This window comes from Phalacrocorax carbo, chromosome 1, assembly GCF_963921805.1.
Source record: "Phalacrocorax carbo chromosome 1, bPhaCar2.1, whole genome shotgun sequence".
In the NCBI taxonomy this organism is placed as follows: Eukaryota; Metazoa; Chordata; class Aves; order Suliformes; family Phalacrocoracidae; genus Phalacrocorax; species Phalacrocorax carbo.
Genome location: NC_087513.1, coordinates 96,568,423 through 96,593,046, shown reverse-complemented (window position 1 = coordinate 96,593,046; position 24,624 = coordinate 96,568,423). Strand labels below are relative to the sequence as shown.

At 41.3% G+C, this 24,624-nt stretch overlaps 1 protein-coding gene across 18 annotated transcripts in view; it reads right to left on the bottom strand.

Annotated features, from left to right (window-relative positions):
• The window catches only part of BBX (BBX high mobility group box domain containing), a 165,714-nt gene that overhangs the window by 23,748 nt on the left and 117,342 nt on the right, over positions 1–24,624 (bottom strand). For 15 of the 18 annotated variants that reach the window (XM_064467915.1, XM_064467924.1, XM_064467931.1 and 12 more), the window contains 5 exons: positions 22,647–22,727; positions 19,508–20,426; positions 18,483–18,621; positions 15,058–15,206; positions 7,205–7,294 (listed from right to left, as the gene is read on the bottom strand). In XM_064467915.1, coding sequence (XP_064323985.1) covers positions 7,205–7,294; positions 15,058–15,206; positions 18,483–18,621; positions 19,508–20,426; positions 22,647–22,727 — 1,378 coding nt within the window. The remainder of the gene's footprint in view (positions 1–7,204; positions 7,295–15,057; positions 15,207–18,482; positions 18,622–19,507; positions 20,427–22,646; positions 22,728–24,624) is intronic. The other 3 variants (XM_064468015.1, XM_064468030.1, XM_064468047.1) reach the window with 3 other exon arrangements.

Sequence of the window (24,624 nt, the reverse complement as noted above, 5' to 3'; positions counted from 1 at the left end):
GAGTGCTGCTGATAGTTGCTGGGGAATAGTAGCATCAGCTCTTAAAGATATCCTGGAAGGTTCAAGTTTCTACTATTTGCAAAGAAAACTGCGAGATGGGCAGTAGCACTTCAGTGGGAGCAGTCTGTATAAAACACTGCAACACAAGATGCCAGCAAGTAGCTAAGAGACAAAATGTATTTAAGGAACAATAACGGTCCTCATGTAAGCTTATTTTATCTCACAGAGACTCACAAGTGGAATTCAGGAATTCCTGATTAACCCCCGATCTTCCCTCTACAGTCACTCCTCTAAGCGGAGGGAAATAGTGCCTTTTACAAAACAACAAACCTTAAAAAACACCCAAAAGGCAGCAAATACAAAAGCAGAGCTGGATCACACTTGAAGACAAGAACGCTAAAAAGAGAAACCAAGCATGGGATACCATGGCGGACATACAGCCTACATAAAGTCAGAAAGTGAGAAAGGAACAGTTTGAACCTTTCTCAGCTGTACCAGTGTTGGCATTCTGAAGTAGCCTTCTGCCCCGAACTGGAACATAATCACAAGTTTTCACCTGACTAAACAGTCACTTTAATCTTGTTCATGAAGAAGTTGGTCAGACAGCAATTACGATATATATGTATTTAAGCTTCCAAAGTCTGAGATCAGTGCCTAGTCATTGATCGCTTGTAATTTCTATTTATTAAATAAGCCATACTGCTGACACCATAGGGTATCACTAGTCCATAATTTCCATCGGTGACATCTTTTTTCCTCCTGTGGTAAAAGTATTATGAGGCCTGCCCCATCTGCGATCACCGTAAGCTAGGGTTAAAAAGAGACTACAGGTAGCAAAGTGAATGCCTAAGTAATTTCTTACAGATGTCTGTCTAACCTGTTTTGAAATTAGGAGCACTCATGGCATCTGCACCAAGTCCATGGCGTAGTTTTTCCCAGTACGCTGCCATCCTGAAGGATTACGTATTTTTTCCCAACGCCTGCACCTCATCTGCCCTGCTGCATTTTCAACTTGTTATTTTCTTTACTACCCATCAGGTTATACCCCATCTCTTTGCAACAGTCCTTTATGTATTTCACAGCTGTTATTGTGTCTACAGTTAGCTTTCTCTTCCCCACAATTCCTTTCAACCTTTCTTCCTGTTTTACAGATATGCTTAAGACCCATTTGTTCACCACCTGGATGGTAGGACCAGCAAAAATTACATGTACAAAACTCAAGCTGGAGTGCAAACAATTGCTCTTTCAGAAGGGCTCAGCACGGAGCAAGACCAACCTCCTACACTGAGACTCATGTCATGCAGGAGCACCCAACCCCACAAATCACGCACAATTGCCAAACAGTCTGCATGGACTTTACCCTCTTTCACTTCAGTGTGTATTTACTGCGTATTTATTGTTTTGTAAATTTGATGAGCTTCATATTCAAAGATGTGGCTAATATAACCTCTATCTTTTACTAGCTTCTTTAACTGTTAACTGTGTGAGGATGTGGACTGGGTGAAGAGAATAGCTATCTACACATTCTATCATGTTGGCTGTTGCCCTTCGCTCTTTTAAGTGGGAAGGGACCTTTTAAAGTTTTATGGCGTAAGAATACAATGATATCTAGTACACGTGTAAAAACACTTGTAAATGTTTCACACCTTAATTTATGTTCTTAATTCACCTTTATATCTTCCCTTGCAAAACATTTTTGAACTTGTGCGTGCTCTTTATTTTGAAAAAAAGCGCACAGCTTCCATTAGCTTTTTCTCAGTGTTTAACTAGAGCTGCTAACCTTTCCCAAGCAGAGCTATGCTGTAAAACTTATGTTTTCTAAAGAGAGCAAGAGAAATCACAGGAAAAGATCTGCCCCGTAACAGTCCAATTAAGTAGAAGTGCCAATGACTGCAAATGTGACTTTCAAGTAACTCAGCTGGGCTAATAGTGAGATGTTCAGATAAGCTTACTGCACTGACTGAGACCAAAATCTTAATTGGAATGTATAATCAAGTGGGCAGCTTTCCCTCTAGATTTCTTATTTGGGAATTCATATGCGCTGATTATGTATGAATGTAATGGCTTGGTTGTAGTCCAACACTATTTGTCAATTCAGATCGGAGATTTGCTTTAATTAGTACTTTGATGGTGCTGTTTAATTCTAGTTTGGCTGAGTTTATAATGGCTTTAATCTTAGTAATACAAGTAACTTTAAAAAAAATTTCACAGAAATATTAAGACATGATTTCAAACAATAAACTACAATAGAGAGGAACCCGATCTCCTATATTTTTAATTGGATATTTTGTATATTACAAGCCAGGTCAGGTCACTAGAAATTAACTGGATTGGTCAATACAGTAGACAGTTCCCTTTTACATTTGTTTTCTTTCTCATAGTATGCATCAAAAAGCTCAAGAAATTAAAGATAAGAAAAAACTTTGAAAGGTAAAATAAAACGCAGTGATAGTTACTAAAGAAATTAAGGAGGAGTGCATGATGTTGGCTTGTTTGTTAAGAAATAGCAGAAGGTGGCTGACAAATTCAGGATGCAGCAAGTATATTCTCTCTCCGTGTTTTAAGGCTTTTCAATCTTTGAAATGAGGCTTGAGTGTCTTCTACTTTTTTTTTCTCCTCTAGCTCTAAAGTAAGCTCTTTATCACTTCATCATAACATTGCTGCCACAGAGTTTTGAAGAAGGAAGGATTAAAGGTGAACAATGAATGAGTATGTTTTGGGGGGTGGGGGGTGGAGAGTGGGTGTTGAAAGGAAGAGCTTCTTTTTTCTTCTCTAGCAGTCTTAGTGGACGCTGGGATAAGAAATATTTTCATTGAGTTCTTTACAGTTATTATTCAAGCAGACGTAAAACCTAACTTGGAGGGAATCACACAAAGACTTCACTCACAAGACCTTTTGCACTGAACTCCAGAAGAGAATGGAGTCCATGCTTCAACAACCATATAGCTAAGCTAGGTGCTAACAGGAGTCCTCCCGCACCTCCTTCAAGAGGAACAGTAACCCATTGTTTCAGCTGTCAAAGGTAACTCCATACAGAGGCTCCAAAGTCAAGACTTGGTTTTGCTGTGCAGAAACAACAGGGCTAAACAAGTTTAATTCCCTGTATTTTCTCTAATAATTTCTTTAATCCATTTCACATCCCTTCTGTTTCCACACAGTCCTGTGTTCAAGAGCTGTCCCATGTAGAGTTCAGCTCATTTTCAGGAGAATGCTGTCTAGAAATGAAATGAGGTTCTGCAGCTACTGTGCAGTCCTGCAAACAAGTATTTACATGGTTAGCTTTCCACATGACAGCAGCACATGCAGAACTACAGGGCTATTTTTGCAAGCAGAGTTGAGCACATGATACAAAGATGTGGGCCTTTTGGCATGCTTACACCAGTGACAAAAATCACTTCGAGAGAAAAACATCTAGAGCTCTATGCCAGATGGCTTCCTGAGCCAGATTTGTTAAAAGTTAGCATAGACAGTTTACCCTATGCTGCTGGCATGCAGAGTACATGTAGTCCTATTTCCCCACATCTTTGTGAACAAGAAAAATGAAGTAAATTGGACTGACTCAGCACACTACAGAAGAGGACAAGTTTTTCAGATTGAACCCAAGGAAGACACAGACAGATTTAAAGGAATTTCTTCAGTGATGCCTATCTGTTATGACAGCTGCAGAAGTTTAACCACATTTAGTGGAGAATGAGTGCTCTGTGGGTCTAAGCACCCTAGTATCAAGAAGGAACGGTGGGATGTAATGCTTTATAACATCTTTGTGAAGCTAAAAAGGGGAAGCCTAGCAAGGCAGAACAAAGCTTCAAGTCACCAGTGCCTGGGGAACCACTCCACCAAGGAAGTGACACCAAGCACACTCTGACCTGTATCCCGGTGGAAAGCCTAGCTTTCATGACAACGGGATGGTGCTGCAATACCACTCGTGGGGTCAGGTGGCATACGGAGCTGCAGCAAGGGCTGGCGACTAACAAGCAGAGAGACACCAGCTGACAAAGCAGCAGATGGTCAAGCCAGGTGTATGGAACAGCTGCCTGGATGGGAAGTTCTGCTGCACCAGCCTATGCTGACCCAGCCCTTTTCCAGCCTGGATGGATGCCAAAGGCACAGTGGCACAGAGCTGCTGGCTCCCTCTGGCCTGCAGGCCCCACACAACAGAGCTTTCTCAGCAGAAAAAATAAAGGTCATTCTCCTAGTTTTCTGCACTTTCTGTTCTTTCTCAGACATATGTGCTAAGGCTGTACAGACTGATGTGCGAGTGGGAGAGCTGATGAAGGATCAGTAGCAGGCAATTAGCTCTACCAGCCACAGGAGATGGGGCTCTCACATATCAGCTAGTGTTGACACTGGTGTATATATCCACCTCCTCTTCTCCCCTTCTGGTGCAAAGGTCAGCATGGCACCTGGATGTTACACAAACCATGCAAGAGCCCTCAGCACAGCTCATTAAACATACCTGCAAGGAGTTAACAGTTGTGACTTACCCTGTTATTTAAAGTATTGCCTCCCACCAGAAAGCCTTGACAGTGTGACAGAAAACAAATGTTTCATCCGACCTGTGTTCAACCTCCCCAAACAGGGATGGGTCCAGCTGTGCTTCTGTCAGCCTTCCTAAGGAAGTGACATCTCTCTTAACATATTCAGTTGCACTACTGTGTGCTCTCTGCTAGAAGGAGCAGGGGTTGTGGTACACCCACTGGTATTTTACTGGGCTGTATCTATCTCTATAAACACCTGCAAACTCATAGTATGGTGATTTGCACTGGTGATGCTGTGTACAATGTGGTCACATGGAGTCAGAATTCACTCAGATACTCAAAACAGAGACAGACCCAGAGAACATGATCCAATCATGTCAAAGTTTGCCATTACCACACTTACTTCATTCAAAACAGATGCACACAGGCACACACACTTTCCAAGATGACAAAACATGAATCCAGCATGACCTCTGCTGACAACAACCCCTCCAAGTGCCTCCTCTCCAGCTATAAGAATATTCAAGCTCCTCCCTCCAGTGAAATTAACTCCAAAAAAACCCAAACCCACATATTATGGACTTGTGACTCACCGTAAGTGTAGACTAACCACAGCAAGGAGCTGCAATTTTAATTCAGTGTTTGATTCACTAAATCCTTGTATATTTGAATTGAAAAGTAGATGCTGGGATTCCTAGCTTGAATGCTGCAGAATATGGGACAGTGGAGTCAGAGTTTAGGGCCCCACTGCCTAGGAACTCATGAAAGGATGAAGTTATGTAGGCAGCACATGATGGAGAGGCTGTACGCCACCTGCCAAGGCCATACCCACACTGTACTTTGTTGATCAACACTTTGCTTTCAGTGTTACTACATGGTACACTTAAGGATAGGCAAGAGCCCAGATATTTTTCCCTTTGTAACTCAGAGAAAATGCAGTTCCCCACCAAGATGTGTGTATATATATATATATATATATCTCCACTGTCTTTCCTTTGATGATTTCTACGTGGGTTGTGTAAGACTAGTAAGTTCCTTGTGTCTTTGCTTCAGTCTTGGGAGGAACTTAGCAAACTGGCCCTACTCCAGGAAATGCAGAGACACATCTTTAATGTTTAGACATGATGACATTATTCACATGCTTAACTTCCAAGGACGGGCCTCTGTGTTGTGCTGGAATGAGGCCAGGGTAACTCAACACTTGCCAGGCTTGAATCTTTGATCATAGTGCACACTTCACTTGATATCAAAACAGGCTGGTTTCCTTTAATCAAATGGAGGTTTTGACATTCTGTTTAGCCACATTTTGTATCTGCAGATTTTAAGATTTTTATATTTTTTCCTCTATCATGTATTAAATGCTTTCTGTTTCTTTTCCCACAGGAGAATTTAAACACCCATTTTTCTTACTAATTTGTCTACACGGCCTATTAATAATTCAGTGACAAAAATCTGAATGGCACCCAATAAAAGCTATGTTAATGTATGATGACTTTTTCACACCCACATGGAAGCAAAATAGTTACTTCTCATGACCGAGTCCCACAACGTGTTTGTTGTACAAATACAACGTAACAGAGCAAGTAATTTCAAAATATTTGCACTGTTGAATGCAGCAGAGCTGGCAGAGCCTACGTGGGAAAATAGTGCAAATGTACCACAGAGGACAAAAACCAGAGCATCAGGAAAGGAGAGAAAATGACATGGCCAAGCCTTAGGAAAAGATATTAAGCATAAAGGTAGCTGGAGGAACTGGATATGGGGATAGAAATTTTATTTATCTCAAAAAGAGACAGGTATGGATGGGGTAAAAAATGAAATAAATTAATGGAGCTACCCAAGCAAGCAGAACCAGAGAGGCTCTTCTACACCACAGGGATGATGTGGGAGAGAACTCCGCTGTGGAAGGGCTAAGGAACAGCCTGGCATGATTTCGATAGTGTGGGCAACATGACTACAAAAGGAAAAAAAGGGCCTAGGGAAACAGGCTAAGCTATAATCCTGTACATACTGTACATTTGAAAATGCCCCTCAGAGTTCTGAGTATGTAGGTATGCCAGACCACATTACTGTAATAAGAAAAAGACTAGAGAGATACCAGCAGGACAACGGGCAGTGACAGTCCAGGACATAACTTAAAAAAACTGTCAAAGTTTTCTTTAATCTGAGGCAAACAGAAAGCTGGTTAAGATTTCTACAGAGGGAGGGTTGGTTTAGGTTATTACTTCTGAGAGCTGTTGCAAAAACAAGCTCTTACATCCTGACCAGCTGCAGCCTGCAAAGTTCTAGACAGCAGCAAATCACAGGGAGAGGAGATAGGGACATGGATAAATGCTCTGGTAAAGGACAAATAATAGAGCCTCTGATATAGAAGGGGTGGAGAAAACAGGAACCAAAGGACTGAAGAGCTATGAGCTGTGGAAGATAAAGAGTTCAGGGCCAACTGCAGAACTGTCCTTGCTTTGTCAGCTCTGCTGCATGGCGTTTGGAGCCAGGAAGCTGTAATTAAGGGAGATGCCAATTAAAAACAAAAGAGCATCATACTGGAAATAAGGTAATATTATCAGCTGGAGCCAGGAGCTAATGGAATCAAAGCAGACAGGGAAATAAGGGACCAAAGCAATCAAAGACTAGAGAGCTGAGTAGCCTCTGTCTAGAAGCATTTCCCCGAGACTGAATTGAGAGAGAAGGCGGCCCAAAACCTTAACTAAGTAATGCACCAGTACCTGTGTCCGGAACATTAAGCTTCTCCTTCCTGTGCTTAGATTTGCTGACAATTTTGTGGAATAAGTTCTTTTTCTGAGACTGGAATGAACCTACAGACAACATTAACAATACATACTTTTAATTAGCAGTTTTAAAAAGAGTACAACAGTTACAGTATGTACTATAGAACCTCCCCTTCCACTAATACAGGGTGCCATTTCATGGGGAAGCACAAAAGCTGACCTTTTGGCAGAACAGACTCTGGAGGCTTTCAGCAGGCTGTACTTCAATCCATCAGCTCCCAATGCTTAAGTGCATACAAAGCATTTTGGAGAATGATGACCTTAGGAAAGCTTAAACATACAATAAAACAAGGGCTTTGCTTGCTTGGTTGTTTAAAGATACGCTCTCTTTTGGATGCGTACTGGGTTTGGCTGGAATGGAATAAACTTTCCTCATAGCAGCCTGGTGCTGTGTTTTAGGCTGGCATCAGAAAGAGTCTTGGTAACACACCAATGTTTTAGTTACTGGTGAACTGTGTCTACAGAGCATTAAGAGCTCTCTTTCTCACTCTGCCATCCCAGTGAGTAGGCTGAGGGTGCGCAAGAGGTTGGGAGGGGACATAGTTGGGACAGTTGACCCACACTGACCAAGAGGAATTTCATACCATATAATGTCTTGCTCAGCAATAAAACTGGGGAAGAGTTTCTTCCAGAGTAGTCATTTCTCAGGGACTGGCTGGGCATCAGTTTGTTGGTGGTGAGCACTGGCTTTTGCATCACTTGTTTCTCCCCACCACACTTCACTTATTAAACTGTCTTTATCTTGACCCATGAGGGTTTTTTTTCTTGCTTTTGCCCTGCCAATTCTCTCCCCCATCCCACTGGGGGAGGGTGAGTGAGCAACAGGACTACCAGCCTGTGCCATCCCACCAGAGGATGCAAGAGTTACCTTTGCCTTTTTGGTGACCAGAAATGAGTTTATACTAAGTGCAGAAGTAAAAGCTCCCAGGAGAGGAAGGTAAGGTTATGCCCAGCTCATGGCATCATTCCTACTTTGACAGCAGAGTCTTTGCTTGTAGTAGTCAGAAGACATCTTATGTGGCATCAGACCACAAAGTATGCCGCTAGCAGAGGTCATCAAGAAGCCATCCTTTGTCTCATTAATGGAGTAAACAGTGATACAACAGCAATATTAAGACATAACAGACCAAAGATATAACATGCATAATCTCTACACTGCAAAGCTGTTTTCATGGAGTTACTTTTCAGAAACTGCTCTTTAAAAATCTTACTTCCAAAGATACAGCAGGCAAGCAAGCCCTCAGGCTAGCTAAGAAGAGACCTACCCAAACAGCAATGAGATGCACTGCAGGTGACAAGACAGCTTATAGCCTAACAAGAGGGTGTCCTTCCCATCTGCAGCTGACTTGGAACAGGATTCTACCCACCACAAACACCAGCCTCCTCCACACCTCCTCATCCTTAAAAGGAATCAGACACACACATTGGCTACTGAGACACAACTGCAACCATGTAGTAACACGTGATCAAGGTACATCTACATCACGCGTCTGCAGTTTGCCATCACTGACTGCGTATGCATACTATATTCATATATTATATATGCATATGCATACTATGACTACATAAGCAGGCAAAGAAAGAGAAAAGTGTGTAGCAGCACATGGAAGAAGGATCTAGTCTTATGAGGGGAAAACCATTCATAGACACAATGCCATTTTAGTAATACTGAAAATTACTGAGAGAAAGCTAAAATCCAGCCAAAACCAGGCATAGAAACTCTAAGATTTTCTATGTTGGCTTTGTGGCTCACTGCTGCTTGTTTTTTACTATTGAAGAAGTCAAAACTTTGGAAAAGATTAATTATCTCCCCAAAATCTAGAAGTCAAACAACAAATAAAGCCTAACCGAGAGACCATCTTAGGCAACACCAGCTTGATGTGAATAGAACTTGTATACTAGAACTTGTATAGAAAACGTCAGAAAGTTCAACAGAAGAGGCCATATTCACTCAAACTGATTCAAACTGCAAATTTTACAATAGCTTCCTGAGTATCACAGAGTTGAATAAGCAGTCTAGTGTCAGTGCAATATAGATGCAAACAACGAATGAAAAAACTCAGGCAGACTGAGGGAAAGCCTAAGTGAAAAAACCGAGCTTCTCTGAAGACTAAGGTCAAACACTTCATCCATATAAGAGAAAAGTCTTCCCACAACAGCTCCGTAAGAAGACAGAGGCAGAAGTACGTAACTAGATGATTCTTGTGACATTTTAATTATTTTTTTTTTAATTAGCAAATCAGTGATTTTTGCAGGAGCTTGGAATAAGCAACACGCTACATACTATCACAGAAGTCACCATTTCTACAGCTCAACCTGTACCCTATAGCCAATTTCAATCAGTATCACAGACTGTCAACCAACGCCAGCAACTCTAAGCAGTATTAACCGAGAAGAAAAACTCACAAAAAGATGACAAATACTGCATGAATAAGGAAAGCTGTGTCTTTCATCTCTTTTTTACCATCCAAGGCACCTCTGTCATAAGCTTGTATCTGCAATATGTAGGGTACTCCAAGGCACACACCACTTACATGTAAAATTTTGTTCCCAAATGGAAAATCCAAGGACCTTGACTTCAGAAGGGTCAAAAGAAAGGCTGCCTTTTCATAAGGAAAATTAGAATTTCCTACCCTTTTAGCTGTTATTCCTGTAAGGCAGTGCCCACTGACACTTGAACGATCTTTGGCCACGAATGCAGTGAAAGAAAAGATGGGCTAGTAGCCAAATAGGTCAACATGTCATACTCAGACCTGAGAATATAACTTCTGACTCCATGGGAAAATTCATCCACAGTCCCTGCCTGAACTACTTAGCAAGAACTAGAGGATATGCTCAGAGTCCTCTGTGAAAAGCCAAATTACAGTCACTCTTACACTTACACATACAAATTGTCTAGTAATCACCGAACAGACTATGTGGTGGTTCTTCGGAAATGGCTACATCCCATCCTGCCTTTAGATTAAGGTCTAAACCAATGAACTGACAAATACAGGATCTTTGCATGGCATATTCAGGTTTGAAAACCAGAGCTTTTCTTTTCATAGAAATTAACTGAACTAAACCAATACAGAGAAGGCAAGATATAGTCTGGACCAGAGAGGACATCTGCATGTAGGAAAGACTGAACAAGGGGGCATTCCTGAGATCACGTGCTGGTTTTGGCTGGGATAGAGTTAATATCTAATCTAATCTAAGATCTAATTAACTCTATCCCTAGAATAGAGTTAATATCAGGCTCTAGTGAGAGTAGGTGTTGCAGGGGCACAGTTTAGGCACACTCACCCATGTAGGAGTTTACAGGAGGACTGGCTGGGCTACACCTGTTTCATGGGGACAGCAGGCAAGTACTCCGAGGCTTCGAACAAATGCCACTTGTCAACATTCGATCCAGAGAAAATCCATGACTGAAAAAACTAACTAATCTAAAAGGCTTGCTGTTAGGCAGTGGACCCTGGATGTGATTTTCTACGGAAAGCTGAAAAAGCTTTTAATGTTAGTTTACTTGCTATTGTTATACAGCCTCTGCAAAGTCTAAAGTACATCCTTTTCTCCTGCTCATCATTCTCTATCGGAAATATTCTACATGGCTCTTCCTTTCCCTAGCACTTCAGCAGTTGCCACAGGATTTAACCACCTGCTAGTCCCTGGCTTGTCCATTGTGCTCACTGAGGGCGGTAGGGATTTTGTCCTGGGAATACTCACTAAGGCCAACGGCAACTGCTCAGGGAAGCAGCAGGCAAGAAAATGAAGCCACCATACATAACAAACCGTAAGTGCATTTCCTCCTCATTTCTGGGTAAATGCCCCCTCTGCTCTCACGAAGTTCCCTATTTTAAAGGGCCTGATCAAATAGAGAATACTTCAATGTGATTGTAAGAAAACCAGGACAAACAGATTTGTCTGTGCATTTCTGAATCTCTCAGAAGGAAGATGCTATATTTTTAGGTCATGATCTTTAGAACATTATGGCATGCGATCTCTAGGCATCTGAACGCTTTGAACTGAGCCAATAAAACCCCCAAGCTAAGACCAAGAGGAATGTCACAAAGAAGCATCCATTTTAAGCTGAAGCTTTATTGCTAGTCCTAGAGGCCACAGATAAAAAAAATATGTAGACAATCCCTTTCCCAAATAAAAGCACACTGCATTCCTCTCCCTGCCTTCCCAAAATGAAAGCGTTAGTGAAATGCTTAGTGTATAAGTGAGCATTTCTTCACAACACAGGGCAGAAATAATGACTATGCCTGTTGCTCATTTCTACATACAAGGGGATTAGTGACTCACTGCAGACTGCTGACTACTGTGTGGTGGGATGTTTTGGCACACATGCCATTGGAAAGAAGAAAAAAAAAGAAATCAGTCACAGCTCCAGCAAATGTCGGAGCAGACCATCTGCAGAGATTCAGTATTTTCAGCCATTTTGTGACATTATTATTTTATCTGCACATTCCCAGTTCAAAATGCTTGAGGTAGAATTTGCCAAAGCATTATGGCTTGTTCAGTCCTGCTCCCACTGAAGAAAGACCCCCATTAATTTCAGTGGGAGCAGAATTTGGACAATTCGGAAAGCTCTGGGGAAAATATTGCCTCTCATTTAAGAAAGTTCAATTTTTCCCTTATACATGTGGATTTGAAACAGCTTTCACATTACAGGGCTCTTCAGATGTTTTTATATGAACAGAACTGGCTGATGTGAGGACTGGACATGACAAGCACAATGGAAGGAGTCAGTGGGCGCCGACCCACTCACTTTCCGCTTAGGATTAGAAAACATCCTGACAATCCTGGCAGTTTGACTTTGGTACCAGATCAGGCCTCTTGTAGGTATAGGTTAATGACATTTGACACAGAATCAGTTTGGCACCATTTACTCCAAAATAAAACATATTAAGGCATACAGCCCTAGTTTGGGGTGGGGTGGGTGGTGGGGTAGGTATGTTGGGAGCATCCCAAAACCAACAGAAAACCCTGTTTCTCCATTTTTATTCATCTAACATCCTAGGAAAGTTTTAGTGTGCAACACTCCAAACTATTTTCCAAATTTTAAATGTATTTTGGAAGGCACTGATCTGTACACTGCAAAGATTAAGTACTTATCTGAGAACTGAGAATGCCTGGGAAGTTTATGATCCTGCACATGCTCATTCAGAAAAAGCAGGGAATGACCTTAAAGAGTGTTTACTACACCTACCCCTAGCAAGTACTATCTGTTGTTTGGAAGCATCCAGAGGCCCCAACCACTAGTAGGCACTGTTTGTGCCGGACATCTCTTCTAATTACCTTACAGAGAGAGAGAACCCCAAGGAAGAGCAAAGCAGCAGAAACAACTCCACATGACACGGTAATGCAGAGCACAGCAAAGCAAAGCAGTCTCCTACATCCCAACACAGTCACACCCATAAGACTATATTGACCCTTCACGGTTCATGCTCATCACATTCCATGAATAAGATGTTACTTTTGTTTCATTCCGGTGGTGTGAAAAACCCACGATAATTCAAAAAACCCAGAACCATTTCAAACCAATCTCTATCATTTTGCACAATACGTCATTTTCATTTCCTGCAATACCTGCAGAAGCCTAGTTTGCAGACCTGTAAGCTTAACACCTTTGGAGGTCAGTATTCTCAAACTGTCTTTAGACTTGTCCCAGTTCACAGGCAAGCCAAGAGCATGACGAGGCTGAATGGCCTGTCAGTACACCACAAATTAAATTGAGGATTCAGCTTAATGAATGTTTGGCTCAGCTGGAACAGTTTCCCTGCTACACCAGTAAGCTTGTTTGTATGCAATTTGATTCAGGTTGTTTCAAATCCACAACTCACATCCTAATTTTAATCATCCTAACAAAATAAAACAAATTTAAATCAACCCACTGCCATGGAATATTTACTTTTTAGCGATCTTTCTTTTCCAAAAGAAAACTGGTTTGTTGGAAGGCTTTTCAGCTACCTCTTGAGAGCTGAACTTCACTTCCAGGGAGCTGGAATGACTGACACAAGCTGACAGCTTGCTCGTCTAACTTGAGTGAATTCAACATTCGTTGAAATCAGGAGCATGTATCACCAGCTCCATCTGGATTCAGTTCGGGGCTGCGGTTAAGATGTTCACTACAGAAACAGCAGTTTCACAATCAGATATTCCTGCCTTGGGGCTGCTTGTTGCAACCCCACAGCTCAGTTGGTGGAAAAGTTCTTGTGACTGTTTACCATCTGCTTCAGTGCAAAGTCAGCTGGCTCAGTTTAAAGAGCCTTTATTGTCAGCTAGAGGCAAATGCTCCATGGCCTCCTCCGCAGGGCTGTGCTAAAACTACTTGTATCAGGTTTGTAACCTGCCTGCAGTTATGTTTCTCACCTTCCCTTGAGACATGGCCAAATATATTCCTAAGCTTTTTAAGTGATGCAAACAAGGATAAAAGTTAAGCTCTCACATATGAACCTAGCCAAAAGCAGAAAGCAGTTCTGGGCTACCTGACTTGAGGTAGCATTCTAGCATGCCATTCCCAAACAACGTAGGGTCTGCAAAATTTTTAGACATCAAGACACTTGAATGGGTAAAATACTGTAGTGAGAAACCCAAGGAGCTGCTATTACAGCTTCAACTGCCAAATGAGGAGACCTTGTTCCAACAGATGTTGCTTAATCGCAGCATGATAATAATACAGGGGTTAAAGCAGTTCATTCATGCCCACTGAAGTTGTTCTGTCAAATGTATACCATAAAAAAATGAAAGGCATTTGAAGTCAGAACTCACTTGGTATTAGCACAAGTCTAATTTGGCAGAAGTGACTGTTCCACATCTAATTATATAAATACAAAAATCGATACCAAAATTGGCATGCACTAGGAAAGAACAGCTGCTCAATCCTGCATGGTGTAATGTGATTATTTGTGAAGCATCCAAAAGGCATAGATCTAATCCAGCGTCACCTGGCTAAAATAGCAGTATTAGATCTGAAAACCCGTCAGTCAGTGGAACCAGCTTCACATTGTGAACTGTGCATAATGAGGATTCTTTTGATCATCCTTTTATCTTGTAGGATTCCTGGTATGTCATTTCTTCATTTTGTGATGCTTCTGTATTGTATGTAAGCATCAGTATTTCTGCCACAGTCTAAAAGTAGTTTTCCCTACCATATTCTCACTTGTCTACCACCCCTGTGTCACAAGTTGTCTGTATATAAACCAGCCAAATGTGTCATGAGTTTCTCCCTCTAAGAGCCTCAGCAACGGAGCTGGGTATGGAATTGCTTTTCCTGTCCTCTAACCCTTTTTTAACATGTCAGCACATTTTTGGTCCAAACTTACAACAGAGAGTTAAAATCTTGATTAAAAAAATCCAAATGTTTCATTCAGACATCTCTGGTATCTTATGTTTTAATTTATAGAGCCTAAAACTACAGTGAAATTCAAACCGGCATAAAACCATTTTATGAAAAATGTCAAAACGTAACCTTTTGATCATCTGCCATTTTCCCCCCATTTTCTCCTGGGAAAACCTGTCAAATTCACTTACCTCACAAATATGCATTTTTTTGATAAATTTGCTTGCTATGAGGAATATATTTCATGTACAAACTCCAACCAGTTCTACTCAGCATGAAAATCAGGATTCAAGAGTACAGCCTGAAAACTAACCTAGGTGAGAACCAACTGCCTTCAGTGCCAGCAAAATCTTTTCTTTGACATCACATGTTTCACATATAACAGTAAGATAAGAAAGTATAAATTCCTGAGCTAGTCGTAGCATTGTTGTTGCTTAAGAATGTATTGCACATGGTAATTTACCTTTGTTGGATTTTGGTTGTTCAGATGAGCCGCTTCCAACCTTTCTCTTTTTCCTTGGAACAGCTGAATTTTTCCTGTCAAAGGTAATAGGACTGTATTGAGGGAGGCTGTTGAATTTCTTTTCAAATTCTTCTTCCAACCTTGCTAAGCTAAAGGGGAAACAAAACCAATCAAATGAAATGTAACTCCATTTCTGGAGAAAAAAATATCTTGTTTAGGAGTGTGTGTGTGTGTGTATACACACCTATCTATATAGAGAGAGGGGGACAGAGATGAACGCACACACACTGTAAACATCAAACTAGTATATATTAATCCAACTTTGGGATGAGAACATACAAATATAGAAGCTGGACTGTAACTCAGTACAAATTGATTACATTAGTTGCATATATTAAAATTAGAAAAAAAAAAATCAATGTCATGCTGATGACTTGTAGCTCTGTTTGCTGCAGATTCATACAGGATATTTGTCTGTTCTGTGAGGGGAGTGAAAAAAAGACAACAAAACCAATAAAATAAACAAACCAATAAAATAACTTCACATAAAAGTCCTTACCCTAGAATGAAAACAAGAACAATTCAAACCAGATGAAAAATGTTGAACTATTCAATCTTCTGAGGATATTCTAAAACCTGGTGCTTTGAGGTAGGAATTAGCTTTGTGTTTGTTCTGAGGGATTATACTTCCTTCCCTCACATTTTATTTGTTGCAAGATAAAAAATGCAGCTAACCCATGCTTTCAGGAAACTCAACATCCCTCATACTTCAGCCCAACCTGAATGACTGTAACTATATTACCTGCAACTCAGGAAATCCCCAGAGATGGTATTGTTGTTCCTAATAGCCAGATAAAAACGAAACTACTCGAACAGGATAGTATGGCATGGCATTTCTGGCTGTGATGTCTACGCTGTCTTGTATAAGCACCCTGTTCCAGCAAATTTTTGCAGCCAGGCAGGAGCACAGGAAGGAGTTGTATTTTAATAAAAGGCAGTGCGCACAGCTAGGCAGATTATAAATAGCGCTGTCGATGACAGGTGAACAATGACATTTTCTACTTGTCTTTAATTCTGTTTTCTTCGGAAAACCTGAACTTGACATGACTGTTGGAGGGGCGGCCCTTACACACTGTACACTTGGAAGTATCACAAGAAACATGGCGTTTCTCTCTGCCCCCTGAAGCAGCACTTCAAACAAATTGCATTCTGAAAGCTTTGGTACATAGAATGATACTTCATTTTATCCCTGTAATCATTACCTTCTGTAAGGAATTTTCCATCTTAAAATACAGCCTTTGGTCTTGGCAGACTGCGTGCATGGTGGGGTTTGCTTGTTTGTTTTGGGTTTTTCTGTGTGTGTGTGGGCGCACGCATGTTTTCGTTTGTTTTTAAATCACAAGAATATCTGACATTAGTGGTGCTCGGTACTGCTACCTTTCTCTTCCACGTGGATGTTCCCTGACAACCACAAAACCAGCCGATTTTCTGCTCTGACAGCTGTCATGCAATTCCATCCTCTGCCCCAGCTCCTCTCCCACCGCCTGCTGCCACCTGCCTTGTCTCCTGCCCCAACGGTGTATGAGGGGCTGCAACTCCAATTAGGAAGGAACTACCCTGAAAGCAGACAAGCTGCCATCCTGGCTAGTAATTTATAGCTTGTGCAACATGGAGGCAATGGAGTGTGCTGCTATCACTATGTCAACAATTAATTATTTGGAAAAAAAAAACAATCATTCATATTGTCACAAATTTTCAGAGCATCTCACAAGCCTGGTCAGACACATGTAGCTGAGCTGAGGTTTTCATGCCTAGTTCTCTGAGGAGATACATGCAGGCGGAGCAAAGGAGTGGACAGCACGTGGACAAAGTGCACTTCATGGGGTCTGTTGGGGAAGTGTAGGCAACTACTGATGGAGAAGGTGGTAAGAAGACACAGGGAGAAAGACATAATTACGAAGGGGTGAGGACCCTCCCCCCTACACACACAAAATGAAGCTGAAAGGTGATGCTGAAGGGAGCAGAAAGAGTTAGGAGGAGCAGGTAGAGGTAAACCCAGCTCTTCAAGAAGTCAGAAGATCAGGTAGTGAAATGGACAGGGATAATGGATGACTCCTCCAGCACTTCCGCTCCACAAATTACCGGTTCTGCCATTACAGAATTCACTAAATAATATTCATTAATGACATGACTGAATCAAGCAGCAAGATTGGCAAACAGGTATTTCCCCCATCCAGCCAGCTAATGATGGTAGAAGAGTAGCTGTTGAATGAATTAATTCTTTACGCAATTCTTCCAGCTACTTTGGATAAATCATTTCTAACTACTTTATGGTGGGTTGTTGTTTGTTTTTTTTTTTTTGGCTAGGAGATGCATTCAGTTTTCACACCATTAGGTGTAAGAAGTTTTCTTTCAATTTAAATTTCAAAAATATGTACTAAACTTATATACAATGCAGTAAAAATACAAGAAGCGTTCCATTATTTTTTCTTGACTATTCCAAGCAAACAAGACTTGGAGATTTTTGTCAATTTAATATCTTTGCTGCAAAGTGAGCTGCAGCTAAATTTTACATAGACTGGGTTATAAAAAAGGCTACGGCAAGCCTGCACAAAAGAAACACATGCCAATTTTAAGCATGAAGTGTGGAAAATTGACTCCTTTTTAATTCATTTTCACCCTCTGAATTCAGATAATTTGAAGTCTTCAAGAATTTGCAAGTAAGTATGAATGGCTAAGCAGATCTAACAATGACACCTCCAGTCAAATCGATCTGTAATACTCTGACAAAAATTGTTACTTATACACTAAAAAAGTAATTCTGTGTGGCGTTACTAAACTTTAATGCATTTGTAATCACTAGTTATTCTTTGGATATATTTAATTTCTTCATGGTGTACATGAGCAGTTTAAAAATCTTGTCTCTACAATGGGAAAATGATATCGTTATCATAATTATTTGGCAATATTAGAATGTAGTTTCCTTTTCCTCTGTAAGTAATCTCTCCAAGTGGGCAGAGAGATCTATTCTTTCTAGTCTAATTCTGTTTATGGTGATTGAATATCTACACAGAACTATAAACACTGCTTGCAAAGCGCTCTGAAAATATAAGTAACCCTCTTCATTGCCTCTTGAGCGGGTAAATATTGTGTGGTTTTTTTTGAGAAGTGAGCAAATAACGTCATTCAAATCTGTTTACAGTAGTAGTGTAAACCAGGAAAGATCTCAAAGGAATTATTTTGGTATATATCAACAGGTATCTAGAGCATGACTCAGCCCAGGGGGGGTTGTAATTTTCAGGAATTTTGCCTAATCGTGATTATTTGGGTGTTGGATGCAGTCCACTTGCTGCAACGAGGATGACTCCTTCTTAAATTACCAGGCTGACCTAACTAAAACTGAACAGTGTTAAGCCACAACTTACCCGAAAACAAACTCCTCCTTTGGCTTAGGCTTTTTCAGTTTTTTGTTCCCACTTGTCCCACTCTGGGAAAAAGCCCAGTTTTCTTCATTCCAGCATCCTTCATGATCTGAGGAGTTGCCTTTCCCTGAGCTTCTTTTTCCTGGGATGAAGGCAGAAAATTGTTTCTCATCTTTAGAAAAATGTGCCAAAACAAAGTGGGCTCAGAAGGAACTTGTGTACCCATTCAGTACTGCAACTTAGGATGCTTGACCTTCTTGAAGGGGTTACAGAACATTTATTTATTTATTTGAAACTAGATAATGATGATATTGGCAACTATTCCCCTATCCCTCCCTGCCGCCATTTTTCTACTACCTCTAAAGTCAGGATCTCTAGAGGTATAAAGGAGAATAAAGAGATGAGTAGATTTACAGTAATAAACTTCCGTAAATTACAAACATCTTTTTCTTTTCTGACTGTTCAAATTACACATCTAAATCTACTAATTGGAAAAATACATTTCAAGACATGTCACTGAAAGCTGCCAGAAATGATCTCAAATTTATCTCTCCACAAGGTAAAGGGTTCTCGCTCACCACCTACAGCAAAACTAACATCCAAAGCAAAAGCACAACACATTTGCTCTTGTAGGACTGAGAACTAAGCTCACAACCGCAAGAGTTGTTTATATAGAAACAAACTAATTGTTCAGGGTTACATACAACACAAGTCCTGCATACATCTATCAGCAGGCTGGCAAATTAACCAACAAAGCCTTTGGTCAAAAAGCTAGATTTCAGATCATGAAAGACAAAAAGAGCTTGTGAGGTAAGTAGGAACACAGAAGGTGGCAGGACTTAAGAAGACCTGTCCTGGACCATGGAGTTCGTCCCTTCCACCTGCCCTCAGCATCTCAGGTGACCAGACACAACATTCCCATCACACATTGCTCAAACTCCAGCTTAAACACGGACTTTTGCTTTTCCTCCCACTCCAGGCAGGCTTTTGCAGTTCATGCTGTAAATGAAACACTCAAAGCCACCCACCTCTGTCCACATTAGCGCGCAGAGATGTGAGCATGCCCTCTGACACCAGAGTTTTATAAAGAGCACCTTTGCAAGATCTCTCCGATTTCCTGGAGCCACAGGTTTCTATCTTTTTAACACAGTCACTGTCCTCAGTTTTGACCTGTCCTGGTAAGCTTTGGGGTACCACCTCCTCCGTTGGGGTCAGTGGTTCCACTTTAATGTTATCAGAAGCCTCACAGGGTATTTCCTTGCTGGCTGCAATACTAAGGAAATCAGGAGGCTTTGATTCTTTGGTGGTCTCCATGGGTTTCTCCTTTGATGTTTTCTTCTCTTTCGATTTCGCTTTTTTCTTTGGTGATTTTGTATCCAACACGCTTCCCTTCACATTTGAGACAGGCCGGGCTTTTTTGCGGGGAGTTTCTGCGAGTCTCTCGGCACCCCAGTCCCCCTTTGCAACAGCTTCAATTGTATACATTACACTTTCAATGTCCGACTCAGAGGACTGCCTCTTTTTACAAGGTTTCTTGGGGGTGGATTTTTCATTTGTGTGCCGGTCCAACTTATTTTTTTTCTTTTTCTTCTTTATCTTTTCTGGCTTTAGCCCAAGGATACTCATGTCGGCCATTGAAAGCTCTGGAGAACAGCACATGTGATCCTTTGTGTTATCACTTCTCTCAAAAGGACTGCTCTCCATTGCAAGACTAGTAAAATCTCTGCATTTTGCAGTTTCTGATTCCTCAGCTTTTGTCTCATCCCGGTTTTGTGTTTTCTCTGTCTCTGATTGTTCTACTTTTCCTTTACAGGAGTCCTTTATTGTTGTTTTCTCCAGTTCTTCTACTTCCATTTCCTCTGGAACTTCCCTTCCCACATCTTCCGCTGCTTCCACTTTTGTTTTCCCAGGTTCTTTCACTTTTACTCCTTCTGAAGCAAGGCACATCTAAAACGAGTTTAAAAACAGTCCCATGAAACAAACCTCAACTGTTAACATTACTTACCTATATTAACAGGAATATTACACAGGGAATCTCTCTGGCTTCTTAGTTCAGGAGAGCAAACTATGCTAAAGGACAATACTGAAAAAGACACTGAAGCCCTACTGAAACTGATGCGACATTATGATGGCTAAGTGCTAGAATAAGGCTGGCAGGTTCTACCACTCTAATAAAAGAAGACTCCAACTGAACTCAGTGATGTTTCCATGATTCTTTAAGTACCTTTTATATAACCTGGAAACCCACTGCTAGAGTGATTTTTGGATTACCCTAAATGCAACAGGACAATACGATATCTCTCACTATTGCCACAGACAAGTTACTTGAAATCTCACATCCACACCCCCCTTCAACTCCCAAATATCCCTGTATACAACTCTTTTCTCCATCCTCCAAATGGCCCTGAAGAGGCAGGGGGGTGAAAAGTTAATCAAATCTCAGTAATTGAGATCATTGTCTTTTACTCGAGTGTGCAAAATAATTTGCAAGGTAGTAAAAAAGCCTTCCAAATCTTTCATGTCACAGACTTATTTTGCAAAGAACTGCAAAGCAGCAGTGGTTGCCATGGTTATCTCCTCCTGCAGATAATATTAATGGAAACCAAAATCCTCATACTGTCTGAGGAACAGCAATATTCACAGAAAAGAGCTGTAACAGGGTCCTCAAACTACCGTGTTCCTGCAGCGCTGACTTGGGAGACCCTCTCTGTTTCAGATCACTTACAGGCTACGCTCACACTGCTACAGAGGGTAGTCGTCCACAGCACCAAGCAGTTGCCCTTGGGAAGACATGGTTTCTACTTCTTACTCTCCCTCTCAAAGCCCTCAAGCTCCATTCCCAGTGCTATTCTGTTTTTTAAAACAAATGTCAACCAAACAACCACCTGGAGCACAACCAGATGGAAGAGGCTTTCTTTGAAACAGACATCAGGAGTTTCCCTATCCCGCAGCTCAGCCCACGGGCCATGTGGTCAGTATGGATGTACTCTCCAGATCACTGGGTTCCCTTTAGGTCAATTTTAGACCTCTCAAATCGGCAAGGCATTTTTTCCTTGCAAACTAAAAATATCTCTTACACTAATATATGTATGAGCATAACACCAATGACAGAATGCTTTGTAGTAAGTTTCTGAAATTCTTGCTGCACAGAGTAGAAACTCCTGATCTGGCTCAGGTCAAGCTAGGCTAAGCACTGAAAGCCCTGGAGCTTGGGCAGCACAGTGTCTGTTAGGAAGCAGGTTAAATTTTGCAGAGGAGAACCCTACAAGTATGCTGAGGTGGGTTATTGGTACAAAGGTACTTCTGTGACTTTTTCACTGCACTGTATATATAAACGCAGCCTGTGATTTTCAAAAATTAAAGATGAACCTTTAAAATGCAACTGATTTGGACAGTAATATTTTGTCAATTAAACACACACATCCCTTGCCAATGGATTTTTTTTCTCTATACCTTTTCTTCTTCTGTAGTAGCCAATAGTACAGAGGGCTACGGATGTGGCTACGAAAAAGCGGCTATTGTTTCCTGAGCTCTAAATAAACTTGCCATTCACAGTCTTTAAGATTGGGAAAGCTTAAAAAAAAAGCTTAGAAAGAGAAGTAGTATACCATTTCAATAAGAGGCCATTGGTTTTAACTGTTACCAGAAGGAAGATGTGCTGAGAGTATCATAGCAGAGTTTCTATATAAATTATTGACCTGTTTATTCCCCACTTCAAAAAACAGTAGTCATGAAAAGCTAAAATAAATGAAAGCAACTAATGACCTTTTAACAGGAATTTGTAATGGCAATGCCCTAACCTGAGTAACAGACTAATCCAGTCCTCTCTCTCAACTCTTTGTGCGTCCCCAGCCAAACCAAACAGTCGAAACCACAAATCCTAACACCAGGATTGAAACAGTGTCAATGGTGATCGGGAAGTCCCTTTACCACCAGGGACTGGTATTTCTCAGCTGCAGCACAGACTCTTAGAAACCTCCAATTTGATGGCTAGTCTGGGGAAATCTTGACCTGTGGCACCCAAGCCATGATAATTTATGTCTTTATAAGCTACAGTGTAATTATAACTGTAGCACTGTTCTGCCTTCCAGACTTTGGCAATCAACATCATTACTTCTCCACCCCACTGCACCTGTGGTATTTACTCACTAGTATTTTATACATTACCTCTGCCAGCTGAAATAATGCTGATGTTCCACACTGTTTTGTTAAATCAGAAGGACCTGAATGGGATGTACTTGAAGAAATCTAAAGAAAAAACAGAGAGGGGGTGGGGGGAAAGAAAAACTTTATTTTACCAGCACAATTCTTTTATGCTCACCACACAGCTTTTGAATGGATTATTTCTTCCCTCTTCCCAAAATTCATTCATAAGTTTATATATTGAAAAAGAAGTGCAGACCTGTGTATGCTGTTATATATAAAACCCTGCTCCACCATTGCTCCGGTGGATAATACCACCGGACACTAAAAGCCATTTCCAGATTTGGGAACGATGATCTTGTTGGGATGCCCTTTGAAGAGTAGGATGAACTGAAGTACATGCTTTCTCACACAAACATACTCCAGCAGCTAAGCACCAATCTACATCAGCATGCAACCCAGCTGGTGGTGTTTTTGAAGGCTTAGTTGGACATGTGATTTCAAAATAATTTAATTGTCATAGCTCAAGAAGGTTACTCCTGGCAGGTTATGGCACTGCCTGCTGGTGTTTATAACTCATATAAAAGAGATGCTATGAAACCAAAGTGAAGTAGGCGCCCTCAAGCCTTTGGTAACCTTTACCACTCCTCAGAGTACAGGAGGCTATCTGGCAAGCAGGTAGCTGATTATTCTCCAGAATCTTTTCCCTGTATCAGGTCATGATCCTCTTCAACACTCTAAAGTGTTTTATATCAGTTTTGAACTTTTTCTTAACAAAAGGATCAGTCTCAGGAATGGCTGTTAGTATGAAGAAGAAAATATTCTATTTTTAAGGACATATCCCATAATCTCTGGCCAGGCTTGCAGGTTTCTTACACTTGCTTCCTAAGAAAGAGGGGGAGTTCTAGGGACTGGGGAACTAAAGTGTTTACAACACTTTAGCTCCCCCTGCCCCCCCAAACTCAGTTCTCATGGCTCCCAACAAACACGGGCCCAAAAAGTTGATTTTGAAGAAATCAACCCATCACTGCTGTAAAGGAAATAAACCAAAAAGGTTAACAACGCTGTATGTCTCCTGGAAGCTGCAGTTCTTCAAAGCATCTCCCAAGCTCTGACCACTGCAGTTCAAGTCTCCGAACACCCCTTACATCTGAGTGTTGTTAATGCTGTTAGCACTCTGTGGCAGAAGTGGCCTCCTTGCCTTGTGGAGGTGGTGTGCACCCGCACTGCTGCCTCCCTCCACTCTCATGCCTCTGCACTGAAGGCTAAAGACAAAGCATGCATTTAGGCACAGCAAGAGGCTCAGCAAAGCTGATCAGCAACAGTCTCCCAGGCCTCAGACTGCAGAGTGGCTGCTCCAACCATTTTTAGAAACATAGAAATTCTCAGAATTTTTTAGAAAATAATTTAATCCACTTCTGCATTTTATCACCACCTCTAAAATACTGTGAAGTATCAAAAAAGAGGGCATAGGGAAGGATGGAGGGAAAAAAATATAAAATTGCTTAATCTACACAGTAGAGAGATGAAGGAGTGGCAGAGCAGTGTTGTGTGCTACAGCAGTCAGGCTCCCACGACCCAGACCCCTGCCATGCCGGCAGCGTGGAGACAGCAGTCCAGTCCCCTCCAGTGCACAGCATCTGCGAATTGGAGTTACAGCAGCATGGCACAGATGTCTGCCAAATGAACTTGCAAACTGAAGACACCCTCGAGGTGATGATGAACACAGTTTATTTGGGATGACCCAAACCAGGTCCTGAACTGCTGTCTGAAAATTTAAGCTACCTCTCTCCTATTTTATTTACCTAATTACAATCCAACATTACAGAGATCTCCAAAACTGGAAAAAAACCCATCAACAGCACTAATGTCCTACAAGAGTTAGAGACAAGGAGGATGTGCTTAGCACATCTGCCATGTTTTTCTCAGGTTGAATCAGAGCCTTTAACACATTCATTTTGTATATTAAATTAGGCTTGCAGGAATCCATCTGAGCAGTCAC